General features: G+C 37.0%; 1 protein-coding gene across 13 annotated transcripts in view; it reads right to left on the minus strand.

Annotated features, from left to right (window-relative positions):
• The window catches only part of RASAL2 (RAS protein activator like 2), a 353,917-nt gene that overhangs the window by 93,400 nt on the left and 242,434 nt on the right, over positions 1-18,083 (minus strand). The window contains exon 1 of one of the 13 annotated variants that reach the window (XM_053209017.1): positions 12,994-13,938. The exons of the other annotated variants lie outside the window; for them this stretch is intronic. Within the exon in view, the coding sequence (XP_053064992.1) occupies positions 12,994-13,099 (106 nt within the window). The 5' untranslated portion in view covers positions 13,100-13,938. Of the gene's footprint in view, positions 1-12,993; positions 13,939-18,083 lie in introns of those variants that run through there. 13 annotated transcript variants of the gene reach the window in all.

Raw genomic sequence — 18,083 nt, forward strand, 5'->3', positions numbered from 1 at the left:
TGATAGTGGATGGGATAGCAGAGAATAGCTTTAGTGCAAACAGCAGTCTCAACCAGAAAGGCTAAGAAAACAGCTCATGGATGTCTACATGGTAGCTTAAGATTCAAACACAAAGCAGATCTCTGGTTCTTAGTGATAACCACCAAGGATCTTAATAATAATGATAAAAACATAACGAGCATACCTGCAACACCAAACTATCATTTATTATTCCTTATTACATGCCACGTGTTTTATAGGAGGTATCTCTTCCATCATTACAACAATTCTCTGGAACTATCGCCTCCATTTACAGATAAGAAAACAAGAAAAGATTCTATTACTCTGTCCATGTTTGCACAGCTGGTAAAGGGTAGAATCAGGATTGGAACTCACACAGTCTGGATCTAGAGTCTGTACTTTTAATTACTATGCATGTTACCCTATTCTCCTTGTGTTTTGTATAATATGCTGTAATGGAGAAGAAATAAGATAAATAATCATGGAGACCCCAATTTTCCTACTTCTTCCTAAAAATAACTCAAAGGGCTTTAACAACATACACACAATTCTTCATATATTAAAGAGAGGTAAATCACTTAGCATTGTATTATTGTGGTGAGCATTGAGTAATGTACAGAATCACTGAAACTATAATGACACTGTCTGTTAATTATATTTCAATAAAAAAAATAATGCGTTATCACATTGCATTCCACTTAACCAGTGATTTGCCAGCCTGGCTGTGAATTCAAATCAGCTGTAGAGCTTTTATTTTATTATTATTATTATTTTTAATGTTTATTTATTTTGAGAGAGAGAGAGCACGCAAGACAGTGTGAGTGGGTGAAGGGCAGAAAGAGAGAGAATCCTAAGCAGTCTCCACCCTGTCAGCACAGAAACCGATACGGGGCTTGATCTCAAGAACCGTGAGATCATGACCTGAGCTGAAACCAAGAGTCAGACGCTTAACTGTCTGAGCCACCCAGGTGCCCCAGCTGTAGATCTTTTAATCAAAACACAGATGCCCTTTATCCAAGGGATACAGGTGTGCTGTTTCGAAGGGACACATGCACCCCCATGTTTACAGCAGCACTATCAACAATAGCCAAAGTATGGAAACAGCCCAAATGTCCATCAATGGATGAATGGATAAAGAAGATGTGGTATATATATATATATATACAACGGAGTATTATTCGGCAATGAAAAACAATGAGATCTTGCCATTTGCAACTATGTGGATGGAACTGGAGGGTGTTATGCCAAGTGAAATTAGTCAGAGAAAGATAAAAATCATATGACTTCACTCATATGAGGACTTTAAGAGACAAAACAGATGAACATAAGGGAAGGGAAACAAAAATAATATAAAAATAGGGAGGGGGACAAAACAGAAGAGACTCATAAATATGGAGAACAAACTGAGGGTTCCTGGAGGGGTTGTGGGAGGGGGGATGGGCCTAATGGGTAAGGAGCACTAAGGAATCTATTCCTGAAATCACTGTTGCACTATAGGCTAATTTGGATGTAAATTTTAAAAAATTAAAAATAAAATTAAAAATAAATAAATACATAAATACATAAATAAAAACACAGATGCCCAGCTCAGACCCACTGAATTACAACCTTTGGGGAAGGGGAGAGTACAGCCTAGGCATAAATATTACAAAAAGTTTCCTAGGTAAATCTGATATGCATTTCTTTTTTAAAATTGAAGTATTATAGGGGCGCCTGGGTGCCTCAGTCAGTTAAGTGTCTGACTTCGGCTCAGGTCATGATCTCACCACCGTTCATGGGTTCGAGCCCCACATCAGGCTCTGTGCTGACAGCTTGCTTAGAGCCTGGATCCTGCTTTGGATTCTGTGTCTCCTCTCTCTGCCCCTCCCCTGCTCACGCTCTCTCTCTCTCTCTCTCTCTCTCTCTCAAAACTAAATAACTGTAAAAAAATTTTTTTTAACTGAGGGATTATAACGGACATACAGATTGATACTGGTTTCAGATGTACAACCTAATAATTTGATATTCGTATATATTGTGAATGATCACAATAACTCTAACATTTGTCACCACACATATAGAAATTAAAATAAAAAAAAAAGAATTAAATCATTCTCTTAGAGGGGTAAGTTAGTGCAAAAAAGCCCACCAAAGAAAATGCTCAATCCTGGAACACTGTTGCTAATAAGAATATTCTAGTCAAGAAACAGGTGAGGAAATGGGGTAAAGAGGGAGAAAGGGGTCTTGCTTAATGGAATGGTGAAAAATGTGAACAAATCAGGAAACAATCTATAAAAACATCTAATACTGATTGCTTGAATTAAAAAGTGATAAAAAGTCCTCCAAAAAATAACCTGACCTTAGTGGGAGGGATGAATACATAGAGCACAGAGGATTTTTAGGGCAATGAAAAAACTCTGCGTGGTACTGTAATGATGGATACATGTCATTATACAGTTGTCCAAACCCAAAGAATATACAATATCAAAAATGAACCCTAATGTAAATTACAGACCTTGGATGATTATGATGTGTTAATGCAGATTCATCAACTACAACAAATGTTACTATTCTGGTGGGGGATACTGGTAATGGGAGAGGTTGTGCATGAGGGGGAAGGGGGCTGCACAGTCCCTGTACCTTCCTCTTAATTTTGCTATGAACCTAAAACTGCTCTTAAAAAAATGAAGTGTTAAAAAAACAAGACCAAACCCTGTCCCTCTAAAGTACACCTAAGTGGAGAATAAGTACTCAGGCCAATTCTATGAGACAAAAATAGATAAATAGCATGAAGATCTTAGGCTTTACAAAGAATAATCTTTAAGAAAACATTGTTCAGCATAAAATGATGTTTTTGAGCATTTCGATCGAGTTATTTGTAAAACTTAATCTCACAACTTCATTTTGGTGAATAATATTTTATGTTCAACTCTGGAAGACACTGTCTTCTAACTTACAGAGATGTAAGAACTGTAAACTTTTTCTATAACTGACTTAATATGTTCTCACTATTAGTATTTTTCATAAATAATTGTGGGTAAAATCTTTGATTTATTCATACCACGATTTCAGTATTCACCTTTAAAAACCTAAAAAGATTTGGTCCTTGATTATGCCAGGGACTTTTAAGACTAGTTTGGGTTTTGTTCCAAAAACAGGCATTAATAGAAAGTACTGAAGTACTGAAAACACAAATATTTGGCCTCTAATACACAGATGAGAACTTATTCATGTACTAAGGGCCAAATATGCATATAGCACTGTACAAAAAAAAATGTTTACATTGGATATCAATTCTTAGTGAAGGTATCAGAAGACGGAGAAGCCTATGATGTTGATTTGTACCCCCATCTGCCACCAACGTTGTCAAATCTCTTTTCAAAATGTCTGTTGGCTTCATTTTGTCCATTTTATTTCCACTACCATCTATCACCCTGGTCTTGGACTTTTTATCTTCTCATGCAGATCATGGCAGGACTCTCCTAACTGATCTCACTGACTCCTGTCTTTTTCTGCTGAAAGCTATCCTGCTCGCCATTACCAGATTAGTTTCCCTAAAACATTACTTTCTTGATGTAATTGCCTTCCTAGAGATCTTAAGATAGGTTGAAAAAAACCACCTGGCGTCACCTTTCACAGTCCCTCTTTTCTGCCAGCACCTTCCAACAAATTGCCTTAGACAGATGATCTTTGATCTCAAACTGGTCATATTCATTCCCTATGTCTGATTTTGCTAATGGTTTTCACCTATCTGCCAAATCTTAGGTGACCTTCAATACCAATGTCAGTTCAACTACTTTCACAAAACCAGTTCTAATTATTGACATTTCTTGGATTTCCAATTAATACATTTGTAGAAGTTCATATTACTTGATCATATGTTCTTTAGTTTCAGGTACCAAACTACATTCCTGCCCAATACAGTATTCTGCAAGTGATGTCTTGAACGAGGTTTAAATAATTTAAGATTTGAGTAATAGTGATCTTGCCTCAATTTTTAAACAAAACAAATTTTAGTAAATAGAATTCTCTCAATTTTAAATATGCAATGTTCTCATAAACCATTTACACTAAATTTTGCTTGTCTGCAAGGAGTACTAAAACAAAATAAAAGATAATAATTAGTAACAAATAAATTTGAACAACTAAAAAGTAGTTCAGTATAGTCTGACAACCTTTTTTTTCTCCTTTAATAAACATATTGGGTGATATAGAATTGCCCTTTTATGTATGTTAAAGTGGTAAAATATTATTTCATATACAAAGTCATATGGTTCAACTTAATATATAGTAAAATTATTAATCAGTTTTCTAGTTATTTTAATTCACATATGGAATTAAAGTGAACCATATAGTCAAGTTTAAGAGTCACTGTCTTTTTATGTACAGTATATTAATTTGAATCTTCAGCTATAATTGAGATTTTGATAAATAAACTACATGAGAGCTTAGGCTTAAAAGTTTTGAGATGTTTCCTAGGAATCATTCTTTTTGAAAATTCACATATCTCCAGGTTTCCTTAAGAAGCACATTTAAACATAATAAGGTTTAAATCTTGATTTCTTCTTATTCATTTCCATTTTCTTTAGACATCTGTTCAGCTTGATTTTCTTAAATTTTTTATTTGTACATCTCCATCAGGAAAATTTTGTAAGAACTTTTTTTTTTCTTTCTCTAAGGAAATCCTCTAAATAAAGGATGTAAGAGTTAAACACAAAGGGAACCTTGACCACCTGTGGGACTCAATAGGGATTCAACTGCCACGTTTAGGGTTTAGCAGGGCTCCTAGGATTTTTAGTTTCTTCTTCAATTTAGATACCAGAATATCAATTAATTCATTTATGATGAAAAACTGAATTGTCACTGATTGAAAATATTAATGTAAGTGTAATCCAGCAATTACTCTTTTTCGGAAGTCAAGCTACATAAGAAACCAAACCACAATTGGTGATAATTTTAAGATACTGATTCAATTTCTTTCATGGTTATAAGTTGCAAGCCTACTTATATTTTCTGTTTCTTCTATAGTCAATTTTAAAAAATTGCATCTTTCTTTAAATGCCCAGTATCTCTAAATTTTCAAATATCATAAAGTTGTTCATGATAGACTCCTTCCTATTTTTCAAGTCTCTGATTTTCTGTAAGAGTGTTTCATTTTTCATTTCTTAAGTTTATTTATTTAACGAGGGGGGGGGAGAGGGAGAGGGAGAGGGAGACGGGGAGAGAGAGAGAGAGAGAGAGAGAGAGAATATCCCAAGTAGGCTCCACACTGCCAGCACTGAGCCCGACATGGGGCTCAAATGCATGAACCGTGAAATCATGACCTCAGCCAAAAATCAAGAGTCAGACATTTAACCAACAAGTCACCCATGCACCCCTCTTTTTAAATTTGTAACATTGTTTCTTTGTGCTTTCTCTTTGTCTTGATCAAATCTTGACAGTTTTATCTATTTTCATTGAACTTTTTAATAAAACAACTCTTGGCTTTATTGATTCTATGATGTTTATTTCTGTCTTCCATTTCATTATCATGTGCTATTATTTTCATCATTTCTCTCCCTAAACTTTCTTTGGAGATATATTATATATATATGTGTGTATATATATATATATATATATATATATATATATATATATATGTGTGTGTGTGTGTGTGTGTGTATATATATATATACACACACATATATATATAATTTCTAACTTGTTGAGACAAATGGTTAATTAGCTCATTAGTTTTCAGCCTTTCTCAATATAAAAAGTTAAGTCTGTAAATTTCACTTAATAATTATTTCACAGTATCCTACAGGTTTTGATATGTACCATTTTCAGGATGTTCACTTCTAACCATTTTACAATTTTCATTATTATTTCTTCATTGACAAAAGAGTCATAGAAAAGTAACTTTAAAAGTTTCCAAAGCAAAGATTTTTAAAGTAAATTTTTGTTACTAATTTCTATCTTAGTTCAACCAGGATCAAGAGAAGACATTCTGTGTGATATAAAGACTTTGAAATTTGTTGAGATTTATTTATGGTCCAGTCTATGGACAGTTTTCATGAAGATTCCATATGTGTATGATAAGACTATATAATTGTTGGATTCAGAATTTTATATATGTCCACTAACTTAAGTTTATTATGTTTTTTTTAAATGTTTATTTATTTTTGAGACAAAAAGAGACACAGCATGAGCTGGGAAGGGGCAGAGAGAGAGGGAGACACAGAATGTGAAGCAGGCTCCAGGCTCTGAGCTGTCAGCACAGAGCCCGATGCGGGGCTCGAACTCACGAACTGTGAGATCGTGACCTGAGCCAAAGTTGGACGCTTAACCGACTGAGCCACCCAGGTGCCCCAAGTTTATTATGTTTTTGATGTCTTCTATAGCTTTACTAATTTTTATAGATAAGACTGTAGATTAATCTCCTTATATTTCTGTCAATTTTTGCCTTATAAATTGAGACTGTTATTGGGTGCATGTAAGATTGTTATATCTTTCTAATAATTTCTATATTTTATCATTATGTAGTAACCTCCTTTATTCCTAATAATGGTTTTGACATAAAGTTCGATTTCATCTCATTTTCATGGCTATGCTAGCTTTCTTTTATTTGCCAAAGATATCTTCCCAAACCTTTTACTTTTAATCTTCCTGGATCTTTATGTCTTTCTCATTCACAACACTAAAAAAGATACTGAGTCTGGCAATTAACATTGTGTTTTCTGATATAGTTGGATTTTATTTTTACCATCTGTGTTTTTGTTTTAAATGTTTAGTTATTTGTTTTGGAGGACAGAGAGAGAGAAAGAGAGAGAGAGCGAGGGTGGGAGGGAGGGAGAGAGAGAGAGAGAGAGCGAGGGTGGGAGGGAGGGAGAGAGAGAGAGAGGGAGGGAGGGAGGGAGGGAGGGAGGGAGGGGGGAGGAGAGGGAGACGGAGAGGGAGAGGGAGAGGGAGAGGGGGAGAGAGAGAGACGGGGGGAGGAGGAGAGGGAGGGAGGGAGGGAGGGAGAAAGAGAATCCCAAGCAAGCTCTGCACTGTCAGTGCTGAGCCTGACATGGGGCTTGAATCCATGAGATTCATGGATTCCATGAGGTCATGACCTGAGCTGAAATCAAGAATCAGAGGCTTAACTGACTGACCCACCCAGGCTCCCCACCATCTTACTGTGTTTTCTTCTCACCTTTTTTTTTTTAATGCTTTTTTTCTGATTTTTGGTCTGTTCAGACCAAGGTTTAAAAATCCTTGGTCAAAGATTAAAAATTCATTTTCTTTTCTACTGCTTTTGAAATCATGCACTTTATTTCCATTTTTTAAATAGCTGTCCTTAACATTTCAACACATGTACTTAAAGCCTAATGCCAATCTTGATTTCTATCCTTTTCTTGAATAATTCAATGATCTTAAAAAACTTCAGTTCCAATTACCCCCTTTCTATCTGACATATTTTTGTTGTCCACTATTTTAGTTTTACCTTATCAGAACTGTAGTTATAAATTCTCATGGGATTTTTATCTTCTTCTCTCCCTGACTAATCCAGTCTAAGATAAAAACGATTTGTCAGTTTTTGCCAATGAGCAAATTTTTCTCTTATTTTCAGTCATCAAGGGACCCAGTCCTATAGGGAACAATGGTATGAGTATTTCTAATCTTTTTTTTTAAGTCTTATTTATTTAAGCTTAAAATAAATAAGCTTAAAAGTCTTATTTATTTAAGCAATCTCCATACCCAGTGTGGGGCTTGAACTCACAACTCTGAGATCAAGAGTTGCATACTCCTCAGACTGAGCCAGCCAGGAGTCCTGAGGCTTTCAGTTCTAATTCCTCACTTCATTTGGACCCTAGGCCCATCTCCTATCTTGTGGCTCTTAACTCTTAACATTCTGGGATTCTAAGACTGGCAAATGCCCCCAGGACAATTTACCACTTGTATTTTTAGTTTTCTTTTTTCTCTTCCAAGGGATTTCCTTTCCTTCCTAAGAATGGAGTTCAACCATTTAGCTTAAAAACATTTGTTTCATTAATGTGACATTTCTAGTTGTTTCTGTATTATTTTTCAAGGTGTCTGCCATTTTGCTAGAATTGAATATACTTTCTCCTTGATGTTAGGTGTAACCTTAGTTATAAGTTACCAACATGAAATAGTTAACCATAGTCAATAGAATCACTTAGAAACATGAAAATGTTTACGTTTTGTCAAAATGATATTCTTCTCTTATAGAATTATTCTATCACTTCACTTCACTTAATGAAAAAAAATCACTTAAATTCAGTTTAGAACATGTAAAGTATACAGAATATTTGAGTATTTTGCTTCTTATTCTAGAATTTGGAAAACACAATTACAACCTACTGAAGAATAATTGCAAATGCTACCAATGTACCTTAAATGGTGCTTGCAGATATGAGAATAGAGAACAGTGGAGAAAAGGAGGGAAAAGGAGAGTTCTGACAGAATGAGTTGGCTAATTGTGAAAATGGCTGAATCTCAAACCTTTGGGTATCTAAATAGCATTCATTCACTCATTCATTCAAAACAAGTATTTATTAAGCACCTCTTCAGTGCTATTCTGGAAGACGCCAAGATATTAAGTGAAGGACCCTACTATGCAGAAACGGGAGTGCTAGGTGGGTACACAAATAACTAACTACAATCTAAGACTGAGTAAGTTAAATGCCATAAAATTAATACACTAGCAGTTACCTCCCTCATCTTCTCTACTTTCCACTACTAAGTCTCTACAAGCATCTTTGATTCCTGTAGGAGTTTCTCCTCTCAAAAGGTTAATCCTGTGCCCTTAATCCCACACTCACCCTTAAACTCATAAAGGATCTTGTTCCCTCAGTTAGTCTCCTCTCTTACCGGCTTAATATCTTGCTCTTTCCTATACCAAATATATGTATATATGTACAAGTCTCTCCAGTTTTTAAAAAGGTACTTTTCCTTTTTATTAGTCTCATATTTTTCCAGGCAAGAGATGGAACCTATGGCTTTCACTGTCTCATCATCTGCTGTATTTCTCTATATCATAAAATCTGGCTTCTTTTCCCTCAGTTCTAACGAATGAAACAGAACTGACAATTTCACAAGTTATTAATCAAAAGTCTCGTTACCAAATCCAGTGGCCTTTTTTGTCTTCTGTAACCACTAACATAGTTGACCTTCTTCTGTCTTAGTACTTATAATACACACCGTCCAGGCTTTCCTCCTGCCATTAGGATCATGCTCTCTGTATGGCCTCTTCCTCTCTACCCACCCCCCGCCCCACTACTGGTGTTCTTCAAGCTTCAGTCCCTGACCTCTGTTTTTTCTTGACAGTTTGTTGATAGTAGATCACTTACAGATGCTTAGAGCTTCAACTCTCTGTCTTCTCTAGATGGCTCCCAAATGTTGCTCTCCACCTGTGACTTCATTTCCAAGAACTATATTTCTGAGTGCGTACTAGTCACCTCAAAGTCAATATAGCTAAACAGAACTCATCTTCTGTCCTCAAAATCTGGCTCCCTTTCCCAACATTTCTATTTCTGTTAATATTACCACCATCTTCCTAAATTCAAAAAGTCTTTGATTTATTTTGCTCCCCATTCCTCCAGTCTGTCAGCAACTCTGTTGATAGATTGTTTGTAATCTCTCCATCTTTTCATCTTATTCATATTAGCTGTACAAATATTTATCTGGACCTGGAGTGTGCTGGGGGTGGAAAAGACAGAGGGTTGGGCTCCTGCTGTGGAGGCATTCACATCTAGTTTTAACAACAAATAAGCCAAGCACTAATTACTAATTATAGTGCGTTAAGTGTTAAAATAGAGGCGCTTATTTCGTATCTGGACTTCTCTGATAGCTTTCAAACAGGTGTAACTGCTTCCGGTCTCATCCCCCTACAAGACACTTCCACATATGTCTTTCTAAGAAACTATTTTGGTCACATTTTTTTCTTCCTCATTAATCCTTAATTCTTCCCAACTACTTTCAGGATAAAATTGTTACTCATTAGATTGTCAGGAAAGGTCCTACCCAGTGATCCACCACACATCCTTCAAGTATTATCTCTCATTGCTAATGTACATGAACTTCCCGTTCCTTTCAAATCAGTTTGTTCATTAGATGTGAACATAATTTAATATTCCTCATGACACTCCTTTCATACAGAAAACTCCATTTCTATAAAAACCTACTCTATGCTTTCAGATTCAGATTAAATCCTATCTCTGTAAAGCAATTTTCAGGGTTTCTAATTGAAAATGATGTCTCCCTTCTTCAAATCCCCAAGGCAATTTTTGCTAAGATAAATCATTTCATAATCAGGTACTGCTTTATTTTATATTCTCCGTTGTTGTCTTGAATTATCATTAAATCTTTCTCCCTTAATTGTACACAGTTCATGTTTTCTCCCCAAATTCTATGTTTCTCGCAAGCAGGTTATCGTACACTTCTTCGTATCCAGCCACAGTACCTAGCACAGGATCTTGTTCGTGAGTCAGATCTGAAGCACGGACAGAGTTACGGAAATTTCAGTTTGGATGAAGGGACACTGCCGATGAGAGAAACACCAAGTGCAAAGGTAGGAAAGGGCAGCATTTGCCTGAGATATAGGAAGTCAATCAATTTGGTGGAATGAAAGTCGCCCTGGCCCTCCCCAAAGGAATACTGGAATGCCAGATAGAAGGGCCAGAATAAGTTCCAGATTACAGTGTTTTGACTTCATCTGATAGGTGAGGAGAGAGCCATGGAAGGCTTTTGAATAGAATAATGCACAGCAATTTTATGAAGCTTCATCAAACCAGCACTGCACTAAATCAATAGGAAGGCCTGAACATCAGTTAAGTGGCTTCTGTTCAAAAGTGAAGTAGTAAAGTCTAACCAATACAAAGTTCTTTCATCTTCTCTCCTAGAGAGAAACCTGCCTAAAATTCCTTAGGGAAAGAAACCATAGTTTGACAGGTTCTCTGACACAACGACTCTTTTGGTTCCATTAATTCTAGATTCATCATAAAGTAGATTCGGGTTTCTCATTGTTCTCTTGGCGTCTTCACTGGGAAAAGCATGTTCTAGTTCATGGTAACTACAGTAGCAAATGATATCACAAGAGCTTTGCTTAATCCTCAAGCTATTACAAGTTGTATCTGAGATAGCTTTCCTCCTAGTTCCTCTGGAAGAATTTAGTAAATTCCCATTTACCCACAGATGGAGGTGTTTGCTACCCATGGTCAGGAGAGAGATTCAATCTCCCAAATAAGACGTGCTGACATCCAGGGCTCACTGCCGCCACAGCAGGGCTCACTGCTCCACAGGGCAGTGGAGCAGGGGTACATAGCTATCTACTCTCTCAACAACTAAACTTGTTGTAGCCCTTGAGCAGAATCAAGACTGATTTATCTGTGTCTTGTCTATTATGAATGCTAAGGTTTCCTTCCATTAGGTGGACAGTTTGCAAGAATTTGCATGTTTCTTCTAAGTGTGTTCTAACATCCTTTGTCTTTATCACCTCCACTTGTGAAAAAAAGAGTATAATTCATTAACTCTCCTAAACAGAGGACGGGAGTGGGGGCAGGCGGGGAGATACACTGTAGTCCCTTTTAATTGCCCAACTCTATTTATTTGATTAAATTCTTTTTAGGTATAGAGGAGTAATGGCCAAAAAAGAAAATAAATTAATCTTGAGGTTAGATAATTAGAATACAGAAAAATATCATTCAAGAGCAAAGGAAAGAATGTTTAGTGTTGACTATACCTTCCTTTCCCATGATGCAGTAGGGTCTAAGTGGTTGGTTTTACTCAGGGTTATTTGTGTTTGCTTTTCTTCACTGATGTTTCTCTAGGTATGTGGACGGGTGGGGAATGGGAAGCAGGTAGAATAGGACAGGCTTCAGAGAATTGAGGAGTTAGGAGGTACACATATTTCTTAAAGTCACCCAAATACCCAAGACAAGTGAGGCTGTGATAAACAAAGTAAGAGTAGGATTAATATCGAAATATATATATATATATATATATATATATATCTGAGTCTTTATGGAATTAGGAAAGATCTGATCAGGATGACTCTTTACATCTAAACCTCATGAAAAAAAAGAAATCATTTATAGAATGTTAAGATTGACAACATAATTGAATTAAATAAAACAGAAACTTATACTAAATACAATAAAATTTTTTTTTAAAAGATAGAGATATCTTTTGGAATGGCAGAAGACTATTCCTAAGGTCATAAGCAATACTCATGAGGCACAGATCAGAAAACCATAAATTTTGTCCACTTATAATAAAGGTATATTTATATTTAGTAAAATATATGAGACAAATCAAAGGTATAGAAAAACAGATAAAGTTGAAGGCAATTATTAATCTAACAAAAGTATTCACAAATAGGATTTGTGTAAGTATCAAGCTCTCCTATTACACTGATGACACAATTGGATTTATAACCTAACTTTATGAATTTGTTTATGATATCAATAATTCCACGATCAATAATTGCCTTACTTAGAAATTTATTAGAAAGCATCCATAAATGGGAAGTTTAAGTAATAGCTGTATTTTATATACTCAGTAGAAATCTGATATATGAACATTACAAGTATTTCACACCTTGCATAAAAGCTACTTCTCAATCCATATGTTGGCTTTTCTTGCACACAAAGCCCACTGCCACTCTCCCAAGGCAAGCCTCAGCATCACTGTACTGAGAGGTATAGTAAAACAATAACATATTTTGGCTAGTAGAAGTTGTCTAAATACCACAAACAGCTGACCGGATGACACAGTAAGCTTTGCACGGAGCTAGCACTCTTTGTTAAAGCAAAGCAAACTGTCTGCTATTTCTCATAGGCAATGTTGGTGACATTCTTTCTACAAACATCAGCAAACCTTGAACAGCAAACAACTTAAACATACCCTTTTAATTCCTACCCCCTTTAAAATATACAGAAGCGGATTTTAGAAAATCTGGGGTCTTACTCCCCAAAGTAAGAGAAGTTCAGACAACAAACGGTTAAAAGAACAAGCGGAGCCCTACCGTACCCAGAAATGACAGAAGGCTCTTCTCCTCTTCGGTGCTACTATCCAACCACTCGGCCACATCACCGGGGGAAAGGAGACTCATTCTCCAGCCAGAAAACTTTTCCATACAGAGCACAATTACTGAATGATGGAGTGGGAAAAGAAAGATACAAAGACTGAATTCTTGGGGGTCCGACACTTAAATTGCTGGCTAGGCTGTAATGATGAAAGAGCAAATGTGATCCTCCCTCCACGCTGAATTCTGTCTCTGTGACATCAATCTAATACAACGGGGGGGAGGGGGAAGGAAATAGAGAGGGTTAAAAGAGGGTGACAGAAGAGAAGGGAAGGGAGATTTGTCCTTCTGTCTCTTAGTGTTAAGCTTTAGCCTGAAAGAGAAGCCAGCATAAAATTGAATAATGATTTGTGTTTCATGACAGGAGAAAGCAAAGGAAAATAAAGAATAAAGACACTCAAAGGAAAAGAAACAGGTTCCTACACTGAAGCAGCTTAGATAACCAGACAGCACAATAGCTAATCAGTTAAGTAAAGCATATCATCAAACAAAAACAAAGGCAAAAGAACAAATTCAGCATTTTGTTTTGTTCCGAGAAGAAACGTTTTCAAATTTCCTTTCAGTCAACCAGAGAGGACTGCAGCCCCCTAACCCCTTCCTGCTTTAGCCATTTCAACAGCATCTCAGCCCCCTTTGCGAAGATTTCCTGCGAGCAAAGGCAGGTTGATAAATCTGTGAATAGGAAGCTCTCATCCCTCCTTTCTTCTCCTCCTCCTCCGTTCCTCCCCCCACCTCGCATGGCGACGGCATTGATCGACAATAATGGAATCTGTAACTGACTGCCAACAGCAACATTAAGGATATTACAAGTCCACTTCATAAGAATTCGAGCCGGTGGTCGGAACTTGGGGGCAACTCTGGGCTTCTAGTCAATAGCTCTGTCTTTCTTAGCGAGAAAGAAAAGAGGGGTGGAGAGCGCGGGGGGGGGGGGGGGGGCGGGGGAGAGGGAGAATAGGAAAGAAGGCTGAAATCTGAAAGAAAGAAGTCAGAGAAGTAAGCTTGTTGGGCTATAGGTTCAGAGACCCATCAATGTAGCAAACGACTGTCCTTCAACTCCTGTCATACTGTCATTGTGAAGGAGTCCGAAACAGATGGATTTTTAAATATGATTTACGTTACATACTTACATGCTTGGATTTAAGGTCAGTTCACAGGCTTACACCTTATTAATACGCAGAGAAAAATCAAGCAGTAGAGATATTTTCAGAGACCCATAAATCACTAATATCCCCGTTTTCTGTAGATTGATCAGGCGTGCTATGAGAAAACAACACTCTTAAAAAGCTAAGAGTCTTCCCCTGCATTAGTAAAATATTAGCTCTGTTCCCAATAATCTATTTTCTTTCTGTTCTAGCAGTCTGCCTTCAGTGAGAGAAATCTCACTGCTTAAGAGTTACTACCTCAGTATATCCTGAATCCAGACTCTCCTCTCCATGTTGACTTCATTATTCTTCATCTGGACTCTAGTCAACTCGGTAAGATTCTTGTTTTATATATTAACCTTTATAAACCCAGTGGCTAAAGTAGTGCCTGGCACTTAGAAGGAGTTCACTTATTTACTGAAGTTTTGTTTAGCTGCTCTAAAAGTTTTAATAGCTTCAAGATTGGCAGGAAATATCAGGCTGAGTATTTTAGGATCTCTTTTCTTTTTTAAAATTTTTTAATGTTCATTTACTTTTGAGAGAGAGAGAGACACAGACAGACAGACAGACAGATCGTGAGCAGGGAATGGGCAGAGAGAGAGGGAGACACAGAATCCGAAGCAGGCTCCAGGCTCTGAGCTGTCAGCACAGAGCCCAATGCAGGGCTCGAACTCACCAACTGCGAGATCATGACCTGAGCTGAAGTCTGACTCTTAACCTACTGAGCCACCGAGGTGCCTCCTTTTTTCTTTTTTAATGTTTATTTTTGACACAGAAAGAGACAGAGCATGAGCCAGGATCTCTTTTTAAAATTAGTCATTTTGACAGATAGTTACTTAAAAGTAGTTATAGCAATAGTACCAACTAAGGAGATAGAAAATCTAGGGGCGCCTGGGTGGCTCAGTTGGTTCAGCGTCCAACTTCGCCTCAGGTCGTGATCTCATGGTTAGTGGGTTCGATTCCCATGTCCGGCTCTGTGCTGACAGCTCAGAGCCTGGAGCCTGCTTCATATTCTGTGTCTCCCTCTCTCTCTGTCCCTCCCCCCACTCATGCACTGTCCCTCAAAAATGAATAAACATTAAAAATATATTTAAATAAATCCATACTTTGTTACTCAAAATAACTACATAAAATTGAAAAATATTGACAAATATGTATAAAAAACATTTTCTCAAAATCCACAGTCTATGCTTGCTTAGTATTTAAGCATGAATTGATAATCCCTTTGTAAGAACTTTAGGACATGCCAGAATATCTGGAGCTCCCAAGGTGAAACCATTGGCCTAGAGCATCAAGTTCAAACAACTTGGTGTGATGTGGCTCCTGCTTCTTTCCTGGTAGCTTCTCCCCCACACTCTCCTTGACTTAGCTATGCTGTGCTATCTACCTCGCTTCCAAGTCTTTGCATGTTCCAAAGCAAAGTAATCACAATTCATCTGTTTTGTTCGTTGGTATACCCCCACTCTCTAGAGCACTACCTGGCACACAGTAGGTGCTCAAACATCTTTGTTGATTGACTTTGGTACCTCCAGTGACGTATCATTCTTTCTACCATGTATACCCGACTATATTGAACTGATCCATTAGGACTCAGTTCAAATATTACATCTCCGGGTCTTTCCTGACACCTTAAGGCAGAGTTAATAGCTTTCTTACCCATACTTTCATTGTTATTGCTCCTATTACTTTATTGAAATTATCTGTCTACATAGTGATTTCTTCCACTATGCCTTGTGCATTTTAAAGGCGAAAACTGTGCTCTAGTAATCTAAACAAAATGTTTTAATGTCTAGCACACAGTGGATAATTCATAAATGTTTACTGAATGACTTACTAGTGAAAGTGAAATTGTGATTCTACATACCAAAGTACTAAAGAATTCCATGTATTCCTGATAAAAGGATCTACACCACCAGTCTCCAAATCAACAACCAAAAATAAAACGTGGTAAAAGAAAAAATGAATCTTTTATTTTATGTATTATACCGAAGAAAAGTCAGTATAGGCACAAAGATATCACCAATATGATCTGGTACGAGAAACTTGCCTTCTCTAAACAGAGAGTTAGCAAATGAGGCACCCCAAGGAAAAGCTCTAGATTGAAATTTTCTCATAATATAAAAGGCACCGAATTGTTTTTCCTTGTTTATAGCCAGAGCATAGCATGAATTAGACCTGCTTACACAAAAATTTCCTTAAAAATAAAGCAATAAAACTTACTTCAAGATGTAAACATTCTATGGTGGGCTGTACATTTTGTTAAAATATGAGTCAAGGCACCAAAATACTGTGAGTAGGGCTGTTAGAAATAATGCTTGACAATAATCTTCTCAACAAATGAACCAATCACATAGATCTTGGTGGTTACTGTGTTCTTCACATGTAGTAAGTGTAAGCATGTACTTACTATTGACATTTGTTTTTATTTCATTTGTTATTTTCCAAAAAATACTGAAAGCTTATGGAAAATGCTTGGTGACTGGGCATTTCTATTTGAGGGCATTTACATTTCCTTGTAAATGCGTGTATGTGATACGTGTGTGTGTGTGTGTGTGTGTGTGGCTTACTGGGCTGCAACTACTAATATGGCGTTTTAGGCACTTCATTAAGTGCTCTACATACAATATCTCATTTGAAATTCTTAAACAACAACCAGGTGGGATAGGTATTATCTTCATTTCACCGATGAGAAAACCATAGATCAGGAAACTTGTCTACCTACCGACCTTTGTCTAAGGTAATAGGTAGGGATGCAAACGATATTTGAATGTCTGGATGTTTGGCCAAATTCCCTACCATACTATTATATACCCTAGCAGGGCTGATCTATCGAAGGGCAGCAAAGGTTTCCTGTAGAGGGTCGGCTGGTAAATATTTCATGCTTTGGGGGCCATATAGTCTCTATCACAACTATTTTAATTCCACCACTGTAGCAAGAGAGCAGTCATAGGCAATATGTAGATGAATGGGCATGGCTGTATGCCAGTACAACCTTATGTACAATACAGAAAAAAAAAAGGGGGGGGGGCCCTGGGCCATGGTTTACTGACCCCTGATTCAGGCCCACGCTGTCAATTCAGTCAACCTTTTCTGACTCCCTAACGTATTTGTGGATCTCTGGCAGGTCTTCATGATTGAAAAATAAATAAAATAACTATTTGCCTGGGTCAAATAAAGTTTTCATTTTAAGAACGGTATAATTGTCTTTATTATTTTATTTTAAGACACTAGAAACCAGTTATTTCTTTCCTCCTACTTCCTTAATCTCATAGTCCTAGAGAAAACTTAAGTTTCAGTTGAGTAATGGGTATAAAAAATGCAGCCCCCTCTTCAATTATTTACAGTCAAAAATAATTTATAGCTATCAGCTTTCAGACTCACTCATTTGACAGCATCAGTGACAGTATGTGCCAAGCACTGTTTTAAGCCTTGGGATACAGTTGTGAATAAGAGACAAAACCTCTGCCCTCAGAGAGCTTACATTCTTGGGGGAAGAGAAAGCAATACATAAGAGAAAAAGGTTAAGCTATATACTGTGTTAGGGTGAAGAGTGACAAGGATAAGAATAAAGCAAGAAAGAGGTGTAGGTAATGTTGGAGAGCTTTACAATTTCAGAGGGTAGCCAGGCAATGTATCTCTGAGAGACCGACTTTCGAGTAAAGGGTTCCTGGGTTTTTGGGAAGAGGGTAAAAACAGTAAAAAAAAAGATCTGGAAGCGGCAATAGTCAGGAAATCACTGCAGGTAAACTGGATTGACTCAGGGGGGAAAGAAAAAGGAAAATGAGGTCTGTGAAGAAACAGGAAGCCAGATCGTGTGAAGTTACAAGGTCTTTGGCTCTTATCCTTAGTAGATAGGAAGACATTACGAAGCAGAAGTGATTTGTTAGGCTTGT

Source organism: Acinonyx jubatus, chromosome E4 (genome assembly GCF_027475565.1).
Source record: "Acinonyx jubatus isolate Ajub_Pintada_27869175 chromosome E4, VMU_Ajub_asm_v1.0, whole genome shotgun sequence".
In the NCBI taxonomy this organism is placed as follows: Eukaryota; Metazoa; Chordata; class Mammalia; order Carnivora; family Felidae; genus Acinonyx; species Acinonyx jubatus.